Below are 25,670 nucleotides of genomic sequence, written 5' to 3'. Positions count from 1 at the left end.
ACTGTGTGTGTGATTGTGAGAAGAGCATATACGAGACAGCACTTATGCGGGAGACCATGTGTGAGACAGAGAGTGTGTGTGTGAGAAAGAGATGTATGTGAGACAGTATGGGCAAGGGACAGCATGTGTGTGGGAGAACATTTATGAGAGTGTGTGGGACAGATACAGCATGTGTGACAGCATGTGCCTGACAGAATAAGTGTATGTGTGTATGTCTGTCTGTTTTTCTGTGTGTGAGAGATATAGAAAATGGGTGAGATAGCTTATGTGTTTGTGTGTGAGACAGCACTCATGTGCATGGGTGTGAGAGAGAGTGTGTGTGAGAGAGAGAGGGCGTGTGAGAGAGAGAGCATATGTGAGAGAGAGGGCGTGTGCGAGAGAGAGGGCATGTGCGTGAGAGAGGGCGTGTGCGTGAGAGAGGGCGTGTGTGAGAGAGAGGGCGTGCGTGAGAGAGAGTGTGCGTGGGAGAGAGTGTGCGTGGGAGAGAGTGTGCGAGGGAGAGAGAGTGTGTGAGAGAGAGTGGGTCTGTGAGAAAAAGAGTGTGAGAGAGAGGGTGTGTGAGAGAAAGAGTGTGTGTGAGAGAGAGGGTGTGTATGAGAGAGAGTGTGTAGGTGTGAGACAGTATCTGTGTGTGACAAAGTAACAAGTAGATGGAAGAGTGTGTGTGAAAGAGCATGTGTGCTTAGAGGGAGTGATAGCAGGTGTGTGACAGCAAGCATGCATGTGAGATAGAGAGAGAGAGAGAGAGACAGAGTGAATGAAAGACCGTGTACATTAGACAGCACGTGTGAGAGAGAGAAATAGAGAATGGGTGAGAAAGAGTGCGTGAGAGACGGGTGTGTTAGAGAGAGCAGTGTGATCTTCATGTGAGAGGCTGCAGCTGTGAGATAGACCATGTCTCTCTCATAACAGTGAGTGTATGACAAAGACAGTGTAACAGCTGAGTGAGTTATGGTGCTCGCTCTTATGATGATGTCTCAGTCCATATATTGGCCAATTAACCCTTTGTAATAGTTCCTTAATCCTTTACATTTGTATTTTTCTGCCTATATTTGGCGTTTTAATCCTTGGACCAATGATAACCTACCACAATTTTCTTGTTCCCACTGACAAAGTCGATGAAGACCTGGAGAATCTGTTCCTTTGTTTTGGTCCTTTTGAAGTTGGTGCTGCCTTTCCCATCCGCTCTCTGTAATCAGAAGAGAGAACACGATGACCCTTACACCTGGGAAGAGTAACAGCTACTAAACAGCAGTTAAAAACCTCAATTAAAATAATTGTAGGCAAGGTATTGAAGAGCAGACTTCATGTAGAGACTGCTGAAGTAGAGATATCTCCTTCTGGGTAATGCCTCATACCCTGTAACATCCTGCTTCAGTAACACTTTATAATGTAATATTGGATACAAGTTCAGGAATTCCCTTTCACAACCTTGCCCTTTTGTATTGTAATTGGGTCAGGACAGGGTGGGATGGTGAGGCTGGTAAATATTAGAGGAGTCTGCTGACGTGAAGTCAAACATTACCTTTTTCTGTAACCAAAACAAACACAAAGTATTTAGAGGTCAAGACTTCACCTCTGCTGTGGGGTTGCTGCGGACAATCATCGTGAGACCTTGCATCTTGTCCCAATGGCTCACTTACACATTCACATTAACCCTTATCACAACACCCTTTTGTTCCCTCCTTAAAACTTCACGGAACTGAAGTTTATCTCCAAGTCTTCACTGCTCCTTCTTTTGATCATCATTTATTTCCCTTTTGTGAAAGCCCTTGGAATTGATTTTCAATATTAAAGACATTATAGAACTGCCAGCTCTAATGCTCAGTTACAGCACGCTAGGTCTGTAAGACAGAGATAACACAGTGTGGAACTGGAGGAACACTGCAGGCCAGGCAGCCTCAGAGGAGCAGGAAAGCTGACATTTCAGGAAGGGTCCTCTGATGCTGCTTGGCCTGCTATGTTCCTCCAGCTCCACACTGTGCTATCTCAGACTCCAGCATCGGCAGTTCTTACTATATCGATCAGACAGAGTTGAGGTGGCACCATCACATTGAAAGCTGGACCAGAGAAGCAATGATGAGATGATGGTCAGGGTAAGCCTGGTGTCAATATTCCCATGCCAGCCGTACCCTTCAAGCAACAAATCAGTCATTGATCCCTGAGCTTGTCTACATGGCACCTCAGCAAATACTTTGTTGTTTTACACACACACAGGACATAGGCCTATTTCTGTCCTCACTCTTAAGTGTCCTGAGATCAGTGGTGTAAATGAGCCAACACAAAACTGGTATTACTTAGTGTCACTGGATGGCTGGTGAGGAGTGTGTGGCACTCTTGTTGGGCATTAAGGAGCCCTGGTACAGCAAAGTGTTGTGCTAATCTGAATCCAAAGCGTACCGAACCTGATAGCAGAGCTCTTCCTGAAAGTCGCAATTTATTTCATTCTTGAACAACATTTTTCCATGGGCTGGAGCTCCCTCTGCGAATGTTTGTGTTTCACCCCGTAGATACGAGAGTACGTATCAATGTATCTGTGTATGTTGATGATGTGTGTTCATGTGTGTATCTATATGCACATTCAATATGTATACACACACACACACACACACACACACACACACACACACACCTACCTTACATATCGCTAGCGCAATCCGAGCTGTTTTCCAAAATTCCCATTTTTTATATATGTATTGCCATTCTCCCTATCACCACCGGATGGCAGAATGCCCCCAAATTTTCTTGAGGATTAATGCATGTTCTGCTGCGGTTTGGACGTTGACCCATAATGTGTGCTCACGCATGCCCTCAATTTTTCTTTCTGGGCAAAATGAATAATGGAAAGATTCTGCGATCAGGCACACTCACCTCTGTGGTCAGTTCTCTGACTTTAATTTGGTTGGGTCAACTCCTCAATGGGAGCAAACCACGCAATAATAATTACAACTTACATTTCTGTAGCACCTTTGATGTGGAAAAATGTCCCCAGGCTCTTCACAGGACCAAATATCAATCAAAACGTGTGACCATGCCACCACGAGGAGTTAGGAGGACAGTTGACCCAAATGCACAGTCAGAGAGGGTGTTAAGAAACTTTTTGAAGGAGGAACAAGGGTGGAGAGGCTAAGGGGAGGAATTCTAGATTTCAGGCAACAGCAGCCTAAAAGCAGGGGCATGGGCAGGGATTTGAAGGAAGGTGAATAAGGAATTAATGAGAAACCAGATTTAGAGGAACATTCTCATCTTAGGACTGGAGGGGGTTATAGTGACGGGTTGACATTAACTCAGAGATGCATTTAGACACAGGGGTGAGCTCATAGCAATTAGAGGTATTGATGGAAATGGAGCCAGTGTAAATTGGTGGGCACGGTGGAATGTGACTTATCTGAATTAATAAATAGAAAGTGGATTTTCAAGCAGACTCAACTTGGTGAAGTCAGACTAAGCCAATGGAATAAGCAAAGCCCAGAGATAACAGAAGTACAGATGAGGTTTTCAGCAGCGGCTATGTTGAGGCAAAGGTGCAGATGGATGATTTGCCATCTCTCTGATGGACAGGATTTGACATTGGAAGCCCATAGTTACATGAATAGAGAGGGAATAGAGGGATACGGATCAAATAAGGGCAGAAGGTTTGTTTTTTTTTCAGTTTAGTTAGGGCATGATGGTCGGCACAGGCTTGGAGGGCCGAAGGGCCTGTTTCTGTCATACTTCCCCTGTCTTGTACTCAAGGTCAAGCAATGTTCCCACTAAGACACGTGTGCATGACTGCACAGTAGCCTGGAAAGTGCAGCACAAGCCTTGTTCTGTGTCAAAGGGCTCAATGTATGGCCACATGAGAAAGTTAAAGGCACCGAATATTGAACTAAAAGGTCCACAGGAATCATTAGGATCAGTCAGGAAGGCAAGGATGCAACAGTCCAGTTCAGTCAGGGGCAGTGGCTAGGGAGGAGAATGATATTAGTAATTTGGAAGGTGACATTACAATGACAAACATTTCAGTCTTCCTCATATTTAACATAACAAAATTGATGTTCACTCAATATGGTCATGGTTGATCATCCAACTCCACTCCCTGTTTCCACATTCTCCCTACACCTATTGATCTTTTCAGCCCTAAAATCTACAGCTATCTGCTTCTTGAAAACATTTAATATTTTCGCCTTAACCACTTTCCGTGGCAAACAATTCCTAAGGCTCACCACTCTCTCACATTTCTCCTCATCTCAGTCCTAAATGGTCAACCCTGTATTCTTGAACTGTTGACACCTGGTTCTGGAAGGTGGTGGTGACATAGAGCTGGATATTATCAGCTTTACTCATGGAATTGACACTAATTTTGGAGGATATAGTGAATAGGACGTGTGGAGATAAAAAAGCAGAGAGCTTTGGTGGATACATCAATGAAGGAGCAGCGTAAAGTACTGTGGGTGGTTCTCAGACTGTGAACTGGTGAGGGCAGTACCACCCAGCCAGATGACAGAGACAAGGTATTTCATACAGCATGGAAGCAGGCCATTTGGGCCATCAAGTCCATAATCAGCCCTCTGAAGAGCATCCTACGCAGACTGACATTCCCTACTCTATCCCCGTAACCCTGCATTTTCAATGGCAAATCCACCTGGCCACCACAGCCAATCCACCTAACCTGCACATCTCTGGACTGTGGGAGGAAACCGAAGCACCCGGAGGAAACCCACGCAGACACAGGTAGAATGTGCAAACTCCACACAGACAGTCGCCCGAGGGTAGAATCGAACGCGGGTCCCTGGCACTGTCAGGCAGCAGTGCTAACCACTGAGCCACCGTGCCGCCCTACTAGTTTGAAAAAAAAATAACTGATGGTGTGGGAGTTGTGGGAACCTGTTAAAGGGGGCAGACAAGTTAAAAAGGGGTTTGCCACAGTCACATTCGGTATCTGTGATTTTTAATAACAGCCATTTCACCCAAGAGCAGAAAATTAGATTGAGCAGTTCAAACGTGGGAATTGTGGGAAATGTCAACACACATTCAGAATGTGAAAGCACATCAGACGGGTTCGGAAAAAGAGGGCAGAGATGGGAAGGCAATTTGTTTGGGCACAAGGAGGAAGGGAGGATGGGCAGTTCCTGAGGAAAGGGACAAAATTTCATTTGCAACTAACTTGTGACAGGGGGTAAAGATAAACGAGCAGTCAGTTTGGCGCAAACAGGACCACTGAAACAAGAGAAGTGATTCTCATTAGACAAGGAGAGTGTGGGAAGGGTGAGACTGGGGGCAAACCAGAGATACGTGCCATTGAGTTTCCCCACACTGAGAAAGATGGCACAATGCACATCAGACAGAAGGTACACCTCCATTTCCCACCTACCAACCTCATCCCAACTCCTTGACCTGTCCATCCTCCCCGGACTGACCTATCCCCTCCCTACCTCCCCACCTATACTCTCCTCTCCACCTATCTTCTCCTCTATCCATCTTCGGTCTGCCTCCCCCTCTCTCCCTATTTATTCCAGAACCCTCTCCCTATCACCCTTTTCTGATGAAGGGTCTAGGCCTGAAGCGTCAGCTTTTGTGCTCCTGAGATGCTGCTTGGCCTGCTGTGTTCATCCAGCTCGACACTTTGTTATCTTGGATTCTCCAGCATCTGCAGTTCCCATTATCTCAGACATCCAGGAGGCTAACAGCTAGCATTCGCACCTTAACACCTTCAATTCGAAATCCGAGGGTTGCTGTAGAGCTGAGGGTTTCCCTCCACTGCATGTATCGTGGCTTCAGGACAGCTTGGATCGTGTGTTCGTGTGGCGTCGGTGCTTGGGGGTCAATCTCCACCATTTTCTTGTACATATCATTCCGTAATTTTGGATTCTCACGGGCTTTCATCAGCTCTTCTTCCAGATACGTCCTGCAGAGGGAAAACCATCAAAACGTTGGAGATCAGGGTAGACTTCAGTGATTCCACACTCAAACTGTAACACCGATATACCCCACACTGTAACACCGATATACCCCACACCCCTCACTGTAACACCGATATACCCCACACCCCCTCACTGTAACACCGACATATCCCACACCCCTCACTGTAACACCGATATATCCCACATCCCTCACATTATCACTGATATACTCCACAGCCCTAATTGTATAACTGATGTAACCCATTGCCCTCACTGTAACGACAATGTACCCCACATCCCTCCCTAATACACTGATACACCCCCACACCACTCACTGTAACACCGACATATCCCACATTCCTCACTGTAACACCGATATACCCCACACCCCTCACTGTAACACCGATATACCCCACACACCTCACTGTAACACCGATATATCCCACACCCCTCATTGTAACACTGATATACCCCACACCCCTCACTGTAACACCGATATACCCCACACCCCTTGCTGTAACACTGATATACCCCACACCCGTCACTGTAACACCGATATACCCCACACCCCCTCACTGTAACACTGACATATCCCACACCCCTCACTGTAACACCGATATACCCCACACCCCCTCACTGTAACACCGACATATCCCACACCCCTCACTGTAACACCGATATACCCCTCACCCCTTGCTGTAACACTGATATACCCCACACCCGTCACTGTAACACCGATATACCCCACACCCCCTCACTGTAACACTGACATATCCCACACCCCTCACTGTAACACCGATATACCCCACACCCCCTCACTGTAACACCGACATATCCCACACCCCTCACTGTAACACCGATATACCCCTCACCCCTCACTGTAACACTGACATATCCCACACCCCTCACTGTAACACCGATATATCCCACACCCGTCATTTAATCACTGATATAGCCCACAGCCCTCAATGTAACACCAATATGTCCCACACCCCTCACATTATCATTGATATACTCCACAGCCCTAATTGTATAACTGACGTAACCCATTGCCCTCACTGTAACGACTATATACCCCACATCCCTCCCTAATACACTGATACACCCCCACACCACTCACTGTAACACCGATACACCCCGACACCCCTCACTGTAACACCGACATATCCCACACCCTTCACTATAACACCGATATACCCCACATCCCTCCCTAATACACTAATACACCCCCACACCACTCGCTGTAACACCGATACACCCCCACACACCTCACTGTAACATCGATATATCCCACATCCCTCATTGTAACACCGATATACCCGACACCCCTCGCTGTAACACTGATATACCCCACACCCGTCACTGTAACACCGATATACCCCACACCCCCTCACTGTAACACCGATATACCCCACACCCCTCACTGTAACACCGATATACCCCACAACCCTCACTGTAACACCAATATACCCCACACCCCTTGCTGTAACACTGATATACCCCACACCCGTCACTGTAACACCGATATACCCCACACCCCCACACTGTAACACCGACATATCCCACACCCCTCACTGTAACACCGATATACCCCACACCCCTCACTGTAACACCGATATACCCCACAACCCTCACTGTAACACCGATATACCCCACACCCCTTGCTGTAACACTGATATACCCCACACCCGTCACTGTAACACCGATATACCCCACACCCCCTCACTGTAACACCGACATATCCCACACCCCTCACTGTAACACCGATATACCCCTCACCCCTCACTGTAACACTGACATATCCCACACCCCTCACTATAACACCGATATATCCCACACCCCTCATTTAATCACTGATATAGCCCACAGCCCTCAATGTAACACCAATATGTCCCACACCCCTCACATTATCACTGATATACTCCACAGCCCTAATTGTATAACTGACATAACCCATTGCCCTCACTGTAACGACTATATACCCCACATCCCTCCCTAATACACTGATACACCCCCACACCACTCACTGTAACACCGATATACCCCACACCCCTCACTGTAACACCGATATATCCCACACCCCTCGCTGCAACACCGATATACCCCACACCCCTCGCTGTAACACCGATATACCCCACACCCCTTGCTGTAACACTGATATATCCCACACCCCTCACTGTAACACCAATATACCCCACACCCCTTGCTGTAACACTGATATACCCCACACCCGTCACTGTAACACCGATATACCCCACACCCCCTCACTGTAACACCGATATATCCCACACCCCTCACTGTAACACCGATATACCCCTCACCCCTCACTGTAACACTGACATATCCCACACCCCTCACTGTAACACCGATATATCCCACACCCCTCATTTAATCACTGATATAGCCCACAGCCCTCAATGTAACACCAATATGTCCCACACCCCTCACATTATCACTGATATACTCCACAGCCCTAATTGTATAACTGACGTAACCCATTGCCCTCACTGTAACGACTATATACCCCACATCCCTCCCTAATACACTGATACACCCCCACACCACTCGCTGTAACACCGATACACACCCACACACCTCACTGTAACATCGATATATCCCACATCCCTCATTGTAACACCGATATACCCCACACCCCTCGCTGTAACACTGATATACCCCACACCCGTCACTGTAACACCGATATACCCCACACCCCCTCACTGTAACACTGATATACCCCACACCCCTCACTGTAACACCGATATACCCCACACCCCTCACTGTAACAACGATATACCCCACACGCCTCACTGTAACACCGATATACCCCACACCCATCACTGTAACACCGATATACCCCACACCCCTCACTGCAACACCGATATACCCCACACCCCTCATTGTAACACCGATATACCCCACACCCCTCGCTGTAACACTGATATACCCCACACCCCTCACTGTAACACCGATATATCCCACACCCCTCACTGTAACACCGATATACCCCACACCCCTCACTGCAACACCGATATACCCCACACCCCTCATTGTAACACCGATATACCCCACACCCCTCGCTGTAACACTGATATACCCCACACCCCTCACTGTAACACCGATATATCCCACACCCCTCACTGTAACACCGATATACCCCACACCACTCACTATAACACCGATATACCCCACACCCCTCGCTGTAACACCGATATACCCCACACCCCCTCACTGTAACACCGACATATCTCACACCCCCTCACTGTAACACCGACATATCCCACACCCCTCACTGTAACACTGACATATCCCACACCCTTCACTGTAACACCGATATATCCCACACCCCTCATTTTATCACTGATATAGCCCACAGCCCTCAATGTAACACCAATATGTCCCACACCCCTCACATTATCACTGATATACTCCACAGCCCTAATTGTATAACTGACGTAACCCATTGCCCTCACTGTAACGACTATATACCCCACATCCCTCCCTAATACACTGATACACCCCCACACCACTCATTGTAACACCGATATATCCCACACCCCTCACTGTAACACCGATATATCCCACACCCCTCGCTGCAACACCGATATACCCCACACCCCTCGCTGTAACACCGATATACCCCACACCCCTCGCTGTAACACTGATATATCCCACACCCCTCACTGTAACACCGATATACCCCACACCCCTCACTGTAACACTGACATATCCCACACCCCTCACTATCTAACACCGATATACCCCACATCCCTCCCTAATACACTGATACACCCCCACACCACTCACTGTAACACCGATATATCCCACACACCTCACTGTAACACCGATATACCCCACACCCCTCGCTGTAACACCGATATACCCCACACCCCTCACTGTAACACCGATATACCCCACACCCCCTCACTGTAACACCGACATATCCCACACCCCTCACTGTAACACCGATATACCCCACACCCCTCGCTGTAACACCGATATACCCCACACCCCTCACTGTAACACCGATATATCCCACACCCCTCGCTGCAACACCGATATACCCCACACCCCTCGCTGTAACACCGATATACCCCACACCCCTCGCTGTAACACTGATATATCCCACACCCCTCACTGTAACACCGATATACCCCACACCCCTCACTGTAACACTGACATATCCCACACCCCTCACTGTAACACCAATATATCCCACACCCCTCATTTTATCACTGATATAGCCCACAGCCCTCAATGTAACACCAATATATCCCACACCCCTCACATTATCACTGATATACTCCACAGCCCTAATTGTATAACTGATGTAACCCATTGCCCTCACTGTAACGGCGATGTACCCCACATCCCTTCCTAATACACTGATACACCCCCACACCACTCACTGTAACACCGACATATCCCACATTCCTCACTGTAACACCGATATACCCCACACCCATCACTGTAACACCGATATACCCCACACCCCTCACTGCAACACCGATATACCCCACACCCCTCATTGTAACACCGATATACCCCACACCCCTCGCTGTAACACTGATATACCCCACACCCCTCACTGTAACACCGATATATCCCACACCCCTCACTGTAACACCGATATACCCCACACCACTCACTATAACACCGATATACCCCACACCCCTCACTGTAACACCGATATACCCCACACCCCTCGCTGTAACACCGATATACCCCACACCCCTCGCGGTAACACTGATATACTCCACACCCCTCACTATAACATTGCTATACCCCACACCCCGCACTGTATCACCAATCTACACCACACCCCTCACTGAATGCCCGATATACCCCACAACCCTCGCTGTAACACTGATATACTCCACACCCCTCGCTGTAACACCGATATACCCCACACCCCTCGCTGTAAGTCAGATATACCCCACACCCCTCACTGAAACACCGATATACCCCACAACCCTCGCTGTAACACTGATATACTCCACACCCCTCACTATAACATTGCTATACCCCACAACCCGCACTGTATCACCAATCTACACCACACCCCTCACTGAATGCCCGATATACCCCACAACCCTCGCTGTAACACTGATATACTCCACACCCCTCACTATAACATTGCTATACCCCGCACTCTATCACCAATCTACACCACACCCCTCACTGAAAGCCCGATATACCGCACACCCCACAGTGTAACACCAATATATCCCACTTCCCACAGTGTAATACCAATATAGCCCACACCCGTCACTGTATCACCAATATACCCCACACTCCTCACTGAAAGCCCGATATACCCCACACCCCACAGTGTAACACCAATATATCCCACTTCCCACAGTGTAATACCAATATAGCCCACACCCGTCACTGTATCACCAATATACCCCACACTCCTCACTGAAAGCCCGATATACCCCATACCCCTCACTGTAACATTTTTTGAGGGCACTAAAATCATTTAAATCAATAATCACATCATTGTCACCTTGCTCTCTAAGCAATTGCAATTTCTGTGAATGGTTCGTTATCATTCCCTTCGTTCTCGGGTCAATTAAACTTCACAAGTACATTTCTCAGCACTTCTTCGTGCCATTGAACCGATCCTCATGTCACGAATGGGAATAAAAAAACTTGCATTTGCGTAGCATCTGGCAAGATGTGAGTGTGTCCCAAAAGTTTTTCCACCAAATAAGTATTTTTGAAGCGCAGTCAGTATTGTCCCGTTGGAAACACAGCAGCCAAACTTCACTCAGCAAGATCCCACAAACTGAAGTGTGATAACGAGCAGACAATCAATTATTAACGCCAAAGTGAGGGGTGAATACTGACAAGGGCTGCAGGGACAAATTTCATCTGCTCTTGTTCGGAATAGTGCACAGGTTCTTTTATGTCCATCTTAGAGGTCAGATAGTACTGTTACAGTGCACTTCTGAGAGTGCAGCACACCCTCAGCACTGCACAGGAGTGTCAGCCTGGATATTTAGTTGAAGATTGTTGAATTGGTCTTGAACCCAAAATTTCTGGCTCAGAGACAAGAGTCCAACTGAGTGCAACTGATGCACAAACCACATTATTTCTATTTAAGTCCTTTCTTAATGGGGTTTGCACTCTGCTTGACAGCGGTTTGTTGCTAAATGTCATCTCAAATGAGAGTGTCCTGACAAACTCGGCATTGAAAATCAGCCTTGCAGAGCACACTTCTACAACAGTGTCAGACCACAGGAGTGCACAAGGACAATGCCAAGAAAATAAAGCCAAAGCCCAAAGGTAACTGTCAATGCCTCCCTCTACCAAAAAAGAGGCTTCAGGCCCACACAAGGCTTTTAAACTGAAGTAACCCATGAACTCATAAAGCAAGAGAAGAGCCACACAAAAATGACTAATCAATGGATGGGTGAATTTTCTGAAGAAGGGTGTTGACCTGAAATATCAACTTTCCTGCTCCTCTGATGCTGCCTGGGCCTGCTGTGTTCCTCCAGCTCCACACTGTGTTATCTCTGGTTCCAGCATCTGCAGCTCTTGCTATCTCTGGGGCAATGGATGGGGTGGTCTGCAAAAACAGTCCCCACCTTGCGGATGCAAAGTAGGAAAGATGAAGCAGAATCTTCCCGGCCAAGCTGAAGGAGAAGTGACTCAGACCAAAATTCCAGGGGGTGCTGTTATTAAAATTTGTACTGACATTGGTAACAATCAATATCTGGAAATGTCTGGTGGCTAGTTATTAACGCTACCACTGAATTAGGAGCGTATCACTTCTCCACTGTTCACAACAAATTATATATATACGCACACACACACACACACACACACACACACACACACACACACACACACAGAGTTATCAATCCTTACAATTTAGTATCAGAAACAAGTTAGCCAAGTTTCTCAAGCAACAAACAAAGATCTAGTTTATTGCAAACAAAACTTACTCAACCAAAGATGCAAAGATTAACAACATGTTTGAACTGTTCAAATATACAACTACCCTTTTTGAAAACTAACTCTCACACATAAACCACCCCCACAAACTGGTGAACAAAATATACTCTGCAGAATATTATCTGAGAAGTGTTTTGTACAAGTAAGGATTACACTCAAAAATGAATATTTACTGATTACCTTAAAAGATTTATCGGGGGCTCTAGTCACTTGTACACAAGCTGCTGACACTGGAGTGTCATCTTGGATCAGTTACAGCTAAACTTACTTTGGTGGAGACAGTCAAATTCATCTCTGGGAATTCTCCACTTGTGATGACGAGATCTTCCAGTGGATTTTCAGAAAAAGAAAAAGAAAGCAGAATCTGTCGCTCCTGAGCTATGATGTTATCTCTGATTCCGTGACCCAATCTAATAGCTTTTTCTCAACATCAGACTAGGTCCGCACCTAGTGACAAATTTAGTGACACCCTCCTCAGGGTCTTATAGGCTCAGGCTGAAGACAGGCAGGTGGCTAGAGAAAGCCTGTCTGCAGTTACAGTGAGGGAACAAGGGGGGCCAGCAACATCACCATTAATTACCCCAAACCACCAACCAGAGAACCACATGTCACCTTGGTGGAAATGCTCTCCCTCGACAATGATGGTCTAGCTGCCCTGACCTTTTAAGAACTGCCCAACGAGCGCTCTCAAGTGGAGAAGCCCTCATAATCTCCCTCTTACATTGGCAGCGCCAAGCCTTCTTCAGCAACTCGGAGGGGAAATGCGGTCACCCAGAGTGTTCTTTCGGTCCTCTTATCTACAAAGCCCACCCACCTCCCCCCATCCCGATTCTCACATGGACTGGCTCCCCCGAGGTAGTGGGATAATTGCCTATGTCTAGCATGAGCTCGCGGTCGGGCAGCCCTCAGAAACAAAGTGGGGGCACAACAAGAGGAAACAGCTCCCCAACCAGAAAGCACCAGCAGTGAGTTTTGGCCTGTGAAATCATCAACACAGGATCTTGCTCCCAGTTCCACTGGGGGAACTTATCGCAGCAGCAGGTTTAGGAATCAGCCTTAGCTCGCCCTTCACACCCTTGGCTCCAATTCACAGGTTTGAGTCTCACTCCAGAGCCTTAACCAACGACTGACATTCCAGTGCAGCACTGAGGGAGTGCCGCACTGTCAGTGATCTTGCCTTTTAGCTAAGAAATTAAAGTCTGCTGAGTTTAAAAAAAAACTCTCTCTGCAACACCAGAGGGAAATCCACAGCTTTAGCTTGAAATAGAGGCCATGAGAATTCTCTCTGTCCATCTGAGATTAGCATCACACCCATAAACATCTACTCCCTCCAGCAGCGACACTCAGTAGCAGCAGCATCTGCTTTCTCCAGAATGCACAGCAGGGATCCATGAAACCTCCTTAGACACCATCTTGCAAACCCATGACCACTTCTATCTCAAAGGACAAGATGCATAGGAACTCCACCAATTGCAAATTCTCTTCCAAACCACTCAGCATCCTGACTTGGACATATATCGTTGTTCCTTCAGTGTTTCTGGGTCAAAATCCTGGAACTCCTTCCTTAAGGGCATTGTGGGTCAACCTACAGCACGTGGACTGCAACAGTTCAACGAGACAGCTCACCACCGCCATCTCAAGGGCTTGACCCATACTGATTTGACACAGCGATGCCCACATCCCTTGAATGAATAAGTAAAAGATGGAAGGTGGGGCCTGAGTTCAGTGCCAGAATCAAAGGGAAGCAGTTCCAGCAGAGCGGCACTCCTTCATCAGAGCTGCACTGGAGTATCAGTTCAAGTCTCTGAAGCACAGTATGGAGCCCACATCCACCTACTGCCTCTTTTAGAGGCAACAGTCATTCTGTCAGGTCTGAAAGATGAAAGAGGGCCAGGTAAGTTACCATGTTCCCGTATTCTGCTGCTGAAAGTGCACAACTGATCAGACATTGCTGGTGAGTACACACTGAACACTTGTGTTTCCACACAGCCCTCATGCACCACCATGTGTACAAAGCTGTTTTAAGATGCAAGTCAGATGAATACTGGATGATGTGATGGCTTCAGTACCATGCACTGCCTTGTACTTAAAACAGAACATGTGGAAATTCAATAATAACTCAGACACAACAGTTCAGGAGGTTTCATGGGATTGACTGAAGCAAACAAGTTCAATAAGGTTCTTGTGGTTTCCAAGCAGTGGAGTCCTAGAGGGGAAACACAGATCCGGTGCTGATAAAGATCTACGTAGCTTACAGCTACACACTTCTTATCTCTTCTTGGTGAGCTAGCATTCTACAAACCAGCCAATCAGAGAAACAGATTGGAAACTGCAGTACAAAAACAGAAGTGTCGATCGTCTGTTGTTTGCATGTTTGTGAGAGAGGGGGTGGTTACAGATTCATGAGGCTAAAACATTTGTGATTGCTGCTTCACGTCTCATTAACTGCGCAGTGAATGCAAAGTATGTACTTCAATCAATCTCTAAGCATACTCCAAACTCAAGTGACTAGGGGCCTCAGTGTAAATGGGAAGGTTTGCTGACCTGGATTGAAACATGTGCTTTGTATCATCTGCAGCCTGACACTTATTGGCAATCATATTCCTTCGTGTCAATATACCCTGTAGCCTTACTGCTAACTGTGCAAATCTCGATCTAGTTTCTCACTGTACCAGCCCCAGTCTAGCTGGGCACTGGTCTGCCCCAGTCCAGCGGTTAACCAGGCTGGTCCAAAGTCAACAACAACAATACTTACAACACTTTTATTGTTGTAAAACCCCGCGAGTCACTGAATCAAAGTCATCAGATCAAAGAAGCTGGCATCGAGCCTCATTACAACATCTGGCCAATACCTTGATAAAAGATATAGCTTTTTAAAGAATGTCCTCAAGTTGGAAAGGTAGACAGTTGAAACTGCTTAAGGAGGGAATTAGAAAGGTTATAGTCTTGGCAGATGATGGCCCAGCCATCAATAACCAGTGGATAAAAACCAGGGGATGTTCAACTACTAAGAACTAGAGGAGTATAGAGACCCCAGAGAGTGTAGGTTGCAGGAGGTTATTGAAATAGGAATCTGTGAAACCCTAGAGGGATTTGAAAAGAATGTAGGCGCAGATAAATTGGGAACCTAAAGGACTCTTAGTCCTAGACAGAATATAAGTAGCAGAGTATTACACAAGTTCAGGTTTAGGAGGGTTTACAACTTACAGAAGAGCAATGGCACAATTAATTTTCAATGGTCCATTCAAATCGGTTATCACACTGTGTGTGAAGAATGAAAGAGTGTATGTGGACACGTTGGCTATCACCATGATAAAGAAGCTGGCACTGAAGATTTTGTCTGCACTATGAGACTAAGCCGTTCACCTATGTTTGTTGATAAATAAAATGCCTAGTGCTTGGTTGAGTATGGAAGTGAGGTGTAGTCTTCCCCTAAATTAGCAAACCGGCCTTTACACTGCCTACAGCACAACGGTCACTGTACTTTCAAAGCACTTCTACGCCTGTAAAGAGCTATAAAAGATGTTGTATCAATGCAGATCCTCCTGGGGTATGACGGCTACTTCCAGGTGATCAGTGACACTGATGTGGAATGCAGAAATATCTTCACTTACCTTGTTCCCATTTTACAGTCCATGACACAGGGGCTGTCAAACTCAGCCAACAAGTCATCCAGCTGAATATACCACTCTCCTTCTTCATGGGTAATGCCGTAGTAATGGGGTACAAAAGGAGCTAGCGAATCTGTTTTCAGTTGTTCAAAGCACATCTTCTCATTCTCACAGTACTTCTTCAGGATCCTCCCACCATCACCAGGTTTGAAGCTCCCTAAGTGAAGAAAAAACATGATGCCATTGTAACATGTGCATATATAGAGTTACAGAGCCGTACGGTATAAAAACAGGCCCTTTGGCCTACCATGCTTGTGCTGACCTACAAACACCAAATGACACTAATCTCGTTTATCTTAACTTGATTCACCACCTATCATGCCCTGGCATTTTAATTATTAATCCAAATGCTTCTTAGATGTTGTGAGAGTATTTACCTCCATCACCCTCTCAAGTAGCACAATGCATATATCTACCATCCTCTGGGTGAAAAAAATTTTCCTCAGATCCTTTTAGTCTTCAGCTTAACTTATGCCATCCGAGCTTAGCCATGTCTGTCGTGAGATTCCCACAATCTGCTCTGCATATGCCTCTTATAATCTTTCTATACCTCGATCAGATCCCCCTCAGCTTCCTCTGCTCCAAGGAAAACAGACACAACCTATCCAGTCTCTACTCATAACTAAGCATCTTCATCCCATGCAACATCCAGGTGAATCCCCTCTACTCCCACACATCCCTCCGACAGTGTGATACTCAGATCGGAATATAACATTCCATCCGCGACTTCAGTAATGTTTTCTAAGGATAGAAGGAGACTTCTTTACTTTGATACTCTACACCCTGGCTAATCAAGACAAGAATCCTCTGTGCCTTCTTCACCACCGGTCTACCTGTGCTGACACCTTCAGGTGCTGTACACCAAGGTCCCTTTGTTCCTTCGTACTCCCTAGGTTCCTACTGTTCATTATGTATCTCCTTCCCTTATTAGCTCTCCCAAAATCAATCACATCACACTTATCAGGATTAAATTCCATCTGCCATTGCTCTGCCCAATGACTAGCCTGAGACCATCCTCCTCACTACCAATTCTTTTTCATCTGCAAACATATTAATTATACATCTACATTTGCACTCTAGTTGCTAATGTACTTAATAAATGGTAAAAGTCCCAGCACCTTTGGTAGACCTCTGGTCACAGGCTTTCAATTACAAAAGCCCTCCACCATCACTCTTAGCCTCCTATTTGTAATCGACTTACAGTTTGCCAATTTGCTTTGCATACCGTGGGCTCTCACCTTTCGGACCAGCTGTTCATATGGGATCTCGTCGAAGGCTGATCTGACATCACTGTAAACCATATCAACTGCACTATCCTCATCAATATATTTCATCATCTTTTTAAAATACTCAGTTAAATTAGTCAGACAGAACCTCCCTCTAACAAAGCCATGCTGACTAACCCTGATTAATCCCCGCCTCTCCAAGGATTGATTAATCCTGGCATTCAGACTTTATTTCCCAATAAGTTTCTGACCACAGATGTCAGACCAACTGGTTTATAATTACCTGGTCCATCCTTGTAGCCCTTTTTGAACTTTTAGTTGTCCTCCAATCATCTGCCACTTCATCCTTGGTCAGTGCAGTATTAAATATCTGCCAAGGAAGCAGCAATCTCCTCCCTTAGTAGCCTGGGATACATCTCATCAGGCCCTTGAAATTTATGGACCTGCATGCTAAAACATCTAATACCCCTCCCTTATTAATCTTAAGGTGTTCTAGAACCTCAACATCCCAAATGAAATCCCTAGCTACATTGTGAAAACATCTTGCAATATACTCAGGTCTCAAGAAGCACTTCAAGAACGCTTCTTTGCTCATTTCCCAATGAACATTGTCCAAATCTCCTAGCCTTTGCTCAATTGACCACTGATCTAATTGTACCTATTTTCATTTGTTGTAACTTGCCCACTTGGGAGCAGTTTGCTCTGAAATTCACTTGGGCGATAGTGGAGGCAAAAAAACAAAAGTTAATTCTGAGGAAAGGTTTCATCACCCACTCTTCTTTTTTAAGAAAAAAATGTAATCATTTCATGGGATGTGGGCATCACTGCGAAGTCCAGCATGCCTTCCACCCACCCCGCTCCTTAATAACCTTGAACTGACTTTTGCTTGCTGGACCATTTCAGAGACCAGTTCACTTTCAACCGTATTGTTGTGGGTCTGGAGTCATGGGTGGGCCAGACCATGTAAGAAGGGCAAATTTCCTCCCCTAAAGAACATTAGCCAACCAGATGGGTTCTTAAAATCAATAAACATAGTTTCACAGTCACTGTCATGAAGATGAACGTAATGTTCCAAATTTACCACTCAAATTTAAATTCCACTGGCCACTGCGGTGGGACATGAAACCTTGTCCCAGAATATTACCAATGGGTTACGAGTTCAGTATACCCTTGAATATAGAAGATTAAGGGACGACCTAATTGGCAGGAGAGAGAGGCTCTGTGCAGAATTGTAAGGGTGGGAAAGTAGCCCATCCATCTCCATGCACGGTCCTGTCAAAGTTCATCCCCCTGGGGAGATTGGGCTGGGGGGAGAGCAGAATGCAACGGATAGTCTAGTCTAGGTGGCATACGATCCAGCCCAGCCTGATCGGCAGCAATAAACAATTGGCCTTACCTTGATAGACACACGAGGGGATTTTAAATCGAGCATCATTGCTGAAACATTGGACAAGATATTGAGGGGGTGGTATAATGTTAGGCTTTATTTCCGAAATTATTTCCTAGAATAACCTGACCTGACATTTGTACGTGTCAACGGTTTGTCCTCCCGACTTTGCAAGATAACCGCCCACAGGCACCAAAGAAAGCTACAAACAGGAAGTGACAGGACTGACCATAGAGTACCCCACACTCACACTGAGATCCACAACTGCTTTTGCCTGTCATTGCACTAGGTGGAAATCTGTGTGCACACAACCAGGTTGTTCTGAAGCTGAAAGTAAACTGCTAGCACATGAGGTTTTACCAAAGGCTTTGGATGCAGTATATTAAGTTTGAAATTGCTTAGCTCCTGTGGTTCTCCCCAGTCCAAGTGGGTAAAGATTTAAAAGGGACTTAAGGACACAAGAACTCAGAGCAAGAGTAGGCCATCTGGCCCCTCGAGCCTGCCCCGCCATTTAATAAGATCATGGCTGATCTTTTTGAGACTCAGCTCCACTTACCCGCCCACTCACCATAACCCCTAATTCCTTTACTGTGTACCTAAGGGGCAACTTTTTCACGCGGAGGGTGTTGCGCGTATGGAATGAGTTGCCAGAGGAAGTGGCGGAGGCTGGTACAATTACAACATTTAAAAGGCATCTGGATGGATACATAAACAGGAAGGGTTTAAGACTGATATGGGCCAAATGCTGGCAAATTGGACTGGATTAATTTAGGAGATCTGTCGGCATGGGTGAGTTAGACTGACGGGTCTGTTTCCGTGCTGTGCTTCACTATGGCTCTAAGGCTTGATCACAGAAATGGGCCCATTATTGAGGCTCAGCCAGTTGCATTCTTGTTCTGAAGTCAAATAGCTGCGGATTCCAGAGCCAGTCCAGGGCTCAGCGCTCACAATCCGGGATGAGGTTCCTGTGTAGTGCTGTGGGAGCGCTCTATTGACAGACAGGATGACTTTCAGGTGAGGACCTCATCTGAAGGCCTGTCTGCCATTGAACGCAGATGATGCCAAACCGTTGCTTTGACACTCTTAGTCCAGAGATTCGGGAATTGCTCCGGAGGCCGTGGTTCAAATACCACTGCAGCATGTAGTGGAATATGAAGTCAATAATAAAATAAAAATCTGGGATTAAAAGTCCAAAGGTGACCGTGAAATCATTGTCAATTGTCATTAATTGTCATCTGGTTCACGAATGTTCTTTAAGGACAGAAATCTGGCATCTTTACCTGATCTGGACTACAAGTGACTCCAGGTCCACTGCAATGTGGTTGATTCTTCACCACCTTCTGAAACGGCTCAGAAAGTCACACAGTTGCATCAACCCAATAAAAAGTCTCAAGAAATGGAATCAAGTCATACAGATCATCTGGCATTGGCACTGGCACTGGCAATGACAAAGGCAAAATAGTCCCATCGACCCTGCAAAATCCTCCTTACTCACATCTGGGAGCTTGTGCCGAAAGTGGGGGATCTGTTTCACAGACTAGTCAAGCAACAGCCTGACATAGTCATACTCATAGAATCATACTTTCAGACAATGTTCCAGGCACACATCACCATCCCTGAATATGTCCTGTCTCACCGGCAGGGCAGGCCTGGCAGGGTTGGTGGCACAGTGGTACATAGTCGGGAGGGAATCCAAAGAGTCATCACAAAAGTTAAAGATTTTATTAGATCAGGTAATTTCCCCAGCTCATTGGTTGTTTAGACCCAGTTGAGAAAATACTGGACCAGGTCTCCATATTGAATAAAATGACGATTTAACACTAAAAGTAGTCAGCTATAGATGAATAATTATGAGCCGTCAACATATTACTCTACTTGTTAGCATTCAAACCCACTTATAAAACTTGACAATACACACCGAGACAGACAAAGAAACATGGGTGTGATGGGCAGAGGGAAAGACTGGGAAGGCACATCAGGTGATCCCTGTCCACAGGTTTCATTGAGTTGGTCCTTTTGGCTTGTTATCAGAATGTGCATCTCCTCGATTGTCCTTCTCCAGATACTTCCACTTACTTGTAAAAGGTAAAGGTCAATGGTTCACTCTTATTAACTCTCTGGTTTACTCATTAATTGCCACACTTGCAGCAACTATTGATGTAAAACTACTGAACTTCCTTCAGGATTAAGGTACTTTTTACTGTGGAGATTAGAGATAGCTCCTGCCCTTCTCTCGAACATTCACACCCACAAGCTGTCCAACTCCCTGGGACCCAAACACATGGCTGTTGGCAGGCAGAACGCCTTTGTCATTGACAACGGGTCACCAGTACTTGTTGCTGGCCAAAGCTTCATTTGTAACCACCCCTTGGCTCCAGCTCGTCTACAAACCAGGCATTCCATCACAGCTGGAACAAACAGCTACATAAATAGTATTTACAAATGAATGTCATGTTATTTGCTTCAAATGATTGAGCTGATTGGATCCTAAAGTTGCTAGACTGGGTCTGCAGCAGGAGGTGAGGGAACCAACAAGAGGAGAGAACATACTTGACCTCATCCTTATCAATCTGCCAAGACAATATTGTTGAGAGTGACCGCCGCTCAGTCCTTGTGCAGATGAAGTCACACCTTCGCATTGAGAATACCTTCCTTTGTGCTGTGTGTTGCAATCACCATGCTAAATTGGACAAAATTGGAATAAATCCAGCAGCTCAAGACTGGGCAAACATGAGGTGCTGTGGGCCATTAGCAGCAGCAGAATTGTACTCCAGCACAATCAACAACCTCATGGTCTGGCCACTCAACCATTATTAGGAGAACGTGCCAGGAGCAGCACCAGGCATGCCTATAAATGAGGTGCCAGCCTGGTGAAGCTACCAAACAGGACTACTTGCGTGCCAAACAGCACAAGCGGCAAGTGATAGACAGAGCTACATGATCCCGCAACCAACGGATCAAATCTAAACGGTGCAGTCCTGCCACAACCTGTTGTGAATGGTGGTGGACAATTAAACAACTGACTGGAGGAGGAGGCTCCACAAATATCCCCATCCTCAATGCCATCAGTGTAAAAATAAAGAAAAAGTGTTTGCAACAATCTTAGTCATAAGTGCCGAGTGGGTGATCTATCTCGGCCTCTTCTGGAGGTCCCCACATCAGAGGTGCCAGTCTTCAGCCAGTTTGATTCACTCCACGTGATATCCTGAAATAATTAGAGACACTGTGTACCGTAAAGGCTGAGATAATGTTACAGCAATGATATTCAAGACTTATGCTCTGGAACTTACCACTCCCATAGCCAAGCTCTTCCAGTACAGCTACAACAGTGGCATCTAACCAACAATGTAGAAAATTTCCCAGGTATGTTCCTCAAAGCAGGACAAATCTCCCCGGCCAATTACTGTCCCATGAGTCCACTCTTGATCATCAGCAAAGTGACGGAAGGTGTCATTGTCAGCACTGCTCGGCAATAACTCACTTTTTTGACCCGAATTAAACAGCAAAGTTCCAGATGTGAGGTGAGAGTAGTGATGCTTGACACCAAGGCTGTGTATGTGGTATCAAGGAGCCTGAGCAAAACTGAGGTCAGTGGGAATCGTGGAAAACTCTCCGCTGGTTGGAGTCATTCCTGCCACATCGGAAGATGGCTGTGTTTGTTTGAGGTCAGTCATCTCAGCTCCATAACACCTCTACAGGAGTTTCTCAGGATGGTACAGACCCAACCATCTGCAACTGCTTCATCAAATGACCTTACCTCCATCGTGAGATCAGAAGTGAGGATGTTCACCGATGATTGCAGAGCCATCTGATATCTGACTCCTCAGATATCGAAGCGGTCGTGTTCAAAGCCAGCATGACCTCAACAATATCCATGCTTGGGCTGCTAAGGGCGAGTAATATTCGTGTCACACAAACACCAGACAATAACCATCTCCAATAAGACGTAATCTAACAAACACCCCTTGACCTCCAGTGGCATCACTGAACCCCGAACTCTCAACATCTAGGAATTGCCATTGACTAGGAACTGAACTGGGTATGCCATTGAAATACAATGGCTACAGGAGCAGGTCAATGGCAAATAACTTACCTCCTGATTCTACAAAGATTTGTCCAAGACAAAAGTCAGGAGTGTGAACAGCTGCAAAAATTCACTCCATTCACCGCCGATTTCAGTTGCTGCAGTATATATGCCATCTCAAGATGCACTGCAAAAATTCACCAAAGGTCCTTAGATGGCACCTTTTAGTTCCATCTAGAAGGACAAGGGCAGCAGATGCATGGAACATCACTACCTTTAAAGCCATTCACCATCCTGACTTGGAAATACATCGCCAAACTTTAACTAACGCTCGCTCAAAATCCTGGAATTCCCTCCCTTCACTAAGGCTGGTTCAAAATCCTGGGATTCCCTCCGTAATGGCTTTGTGGGTCTACCTACAGTACAAAGGCTGCAATGGTTCAAGAAGGTCGCTCACCACCACCTTCTCAGGGGCAACCAAGCATGGGCAATAAATACTGGCCCAGCCAGTGATAATCACATCTTGTATTTAAATCAATTTTAAAAATAGAACTGGGGCATTCTCTGCAGTCTTCCACTCCTGTTCTGATGCTTCAATATAATCGCCACAACAGATCATACAGTCATTATCACATTGCTGAATGTGCAAGCTTGCTGCATATAAGCTGACAGCTACGTTTACTGATATTCCAACACTTGAGAAGTAACATACTGGCTGTGGATATCCCAGGGCAGTGAAAAGCACTGAATAAAGGAAGATTCTTTCTTCAATTGCATCATGTTAGAAGGAAGCTGTAAGAGAAATGCCATTTTCAAATTAACATTGGCTCTGGTTCAGAACTCACTTACCTGAATGACCAGCTAGTTGAATCCATGAATATCGCTTCTTGAAGGGGAAGGATGAGAAGTGGACTATTGATTTTGCCTTCCTCCAGGGTTTGTTCTGTTAAAAAAAATGGGAGAAATTGAAGCCTCTCCCTTGTCATACATTTTGATTAAAGCACCGCTCACACAGCAAGATTGCCAGGTTGGATCGCATGCAGGATGCATGGAACAGAGGGACAAAATAAAGGTGAGGAAACAGTGGGACAGACTATGGGTAACATTCACTCTCCAGTTACAATACTCTTTTATCCACCACAACAGAAAACGTCAATGTAAACAGAAGGCTCAATCTTCTGGGATGAAAGAACTTCCTTAAGTAGAGAGATTGAACAGGTTGGGCCAATACTCATTGGTGTTTAAAAGCACCTTATTGAAATGCTGAAGTGTTTTGATGGACCTGACAGGAAAGAACATGGTAGGGTATTTTCCCTCAGAGTAAAAACTATAAGTAATACAAAGTGTGCAAAAGGACCCCTTTCACTGGAGACAAAGATCATGGGTGGTGGTTTAACTGGAAGAAGACCATGCATCCAGCAAGGTGCAAGGTTGAGATGGCAGGACCTTCAATAGTGATCTCAGTCGATGCAGGATTGAACCCACACTGTTGGTAGCACTCTGCATCTCAAACCAGCAAATATCGTTCAAGGGTACAGGATCACCCATTGATAAGTCGGTGATGAGGAAGAATTTCTTCTCTCCGATTGTCATGAATCTTTACCTAGGGCATGGTGGAGGCTGGTTATCGCATTTGATCAAAGCTGAAACAGGTTCTTGAACTAATCAAACTCAACGAGGAAAAGGCAGAAAATAAGTGTGAGTCAAACTCAGATAAATGTGAGGTGGTACTTCGCATCAGGAAGGATTTGGAGGTTATTAATTACGATGAGGTTACAAGTCTCGGTGGGATAGAGTGACCCAGGGATCAGAATACGAACACAACAACAATCACTAAATGTTGAGGCTATAAACAAAGCAAACCTCGCTCTAGATTTATTTCTGAAGGGATAGGATTGAAAAGTAGGGATGTTAAGGGGAGGGTGAGCAACAGTGACAGTGACATAGTGTTTATAAGATTGAACTGGCAATCCAGATGCACAGACGCAAGCTCCAGGGGAGCTGATGGAATTTAAATTCAGTTCATGACATTTGGATTTATAAAGCAGTGCTCAGTGATGGTGACCATGGCAACAATCATCAATTATTATTAAAAACCCATCTGGTTCATTGATATCCTTTTGGGATAGAAATCTGTCATCCATACCTTGTCTGACTGACATGAGACTCCAAATCCATATAAATGGGGTTGACTCTAAACTGCCATCTGAGATAAGCTTGTAAACAATTAGGTTTCGAGGCCAATTACAGGTGGGCTGCAAATGCTGGCCTTGCCAGTGATGCCCACATCTCATGAAAGGATAAATTAAGGGAAGACCTCTTGCAGTCACTTGCCTGCAGTCCTGGTCAGCAGATCACCGAAAGAACGTGAAGTCAAGAGGGTACAGAGGCAATTTTCAAGGACGATTCAGAATGACCAGGTACAAATACCAAGAAAGATTTCACAGGCCAGCCTCTTTACTCTTGGGAATGAGGTTGGGTCAGGGCGTTGGGGAAGAGCTGAGGGGCGACCGAACA

General features: G+C 45.9%; 1 protein-coding gene across 1 annotated transcript in view; it reads right to left on the bottom strand.

Annotated features, from left to right (window-relative positions):
* Window positions 1-25,670, bottom strand: part of itpka (inositol-trisphosphate 3-kinase A) — a 112,214-nt gene that overhangs the window by 7,480 nt on the left and 79,064 nt on the right. Inside the window, exons 8-11 of the mRNA XM_059649291.1 lie at window positions 24,003-24,096; window positions 16,460-16,673; window positions 5,683-5,887; window positions 1,088-1,189 (exon numbers count right to left, since the gene is read on the bottom strand). Of these exons, the coding sequence (XP_059505274.1) occupies window positions 1,088-1,189; window positions 5,683-5,887; window positions 16,460-16,673; window positions 24,003-24,096 (615 nt within the window). The remainder of the gene's footprint in view (window positions 1-1,087; window positions 1,190-5,682; window positions 5,888-16,459; window positions 16,674-24,002; window positions 24,097-25,670) is intronic.

The sequence above is a fragment of the Stegostoma tigrinum genome, chromosome 10 (assembly GCF_030684315.1).
Source record: "Stegostoma tigrinum isolate sSteTig4 chromosome 10, sSteTig4.hap1, whole genome shotgun sequence".
Taxonomy (NCBI): domain Eukaryota; kingdom Metazoa; phylum Chordata; class Chondrichthyes; order Orectolobiformes; family Stegostomatidae; genus Stegostoma; species Stegostoma tigrinum.
This window is presented reverse-complemented; position numbering and strand designations above follow the sequence as displayed.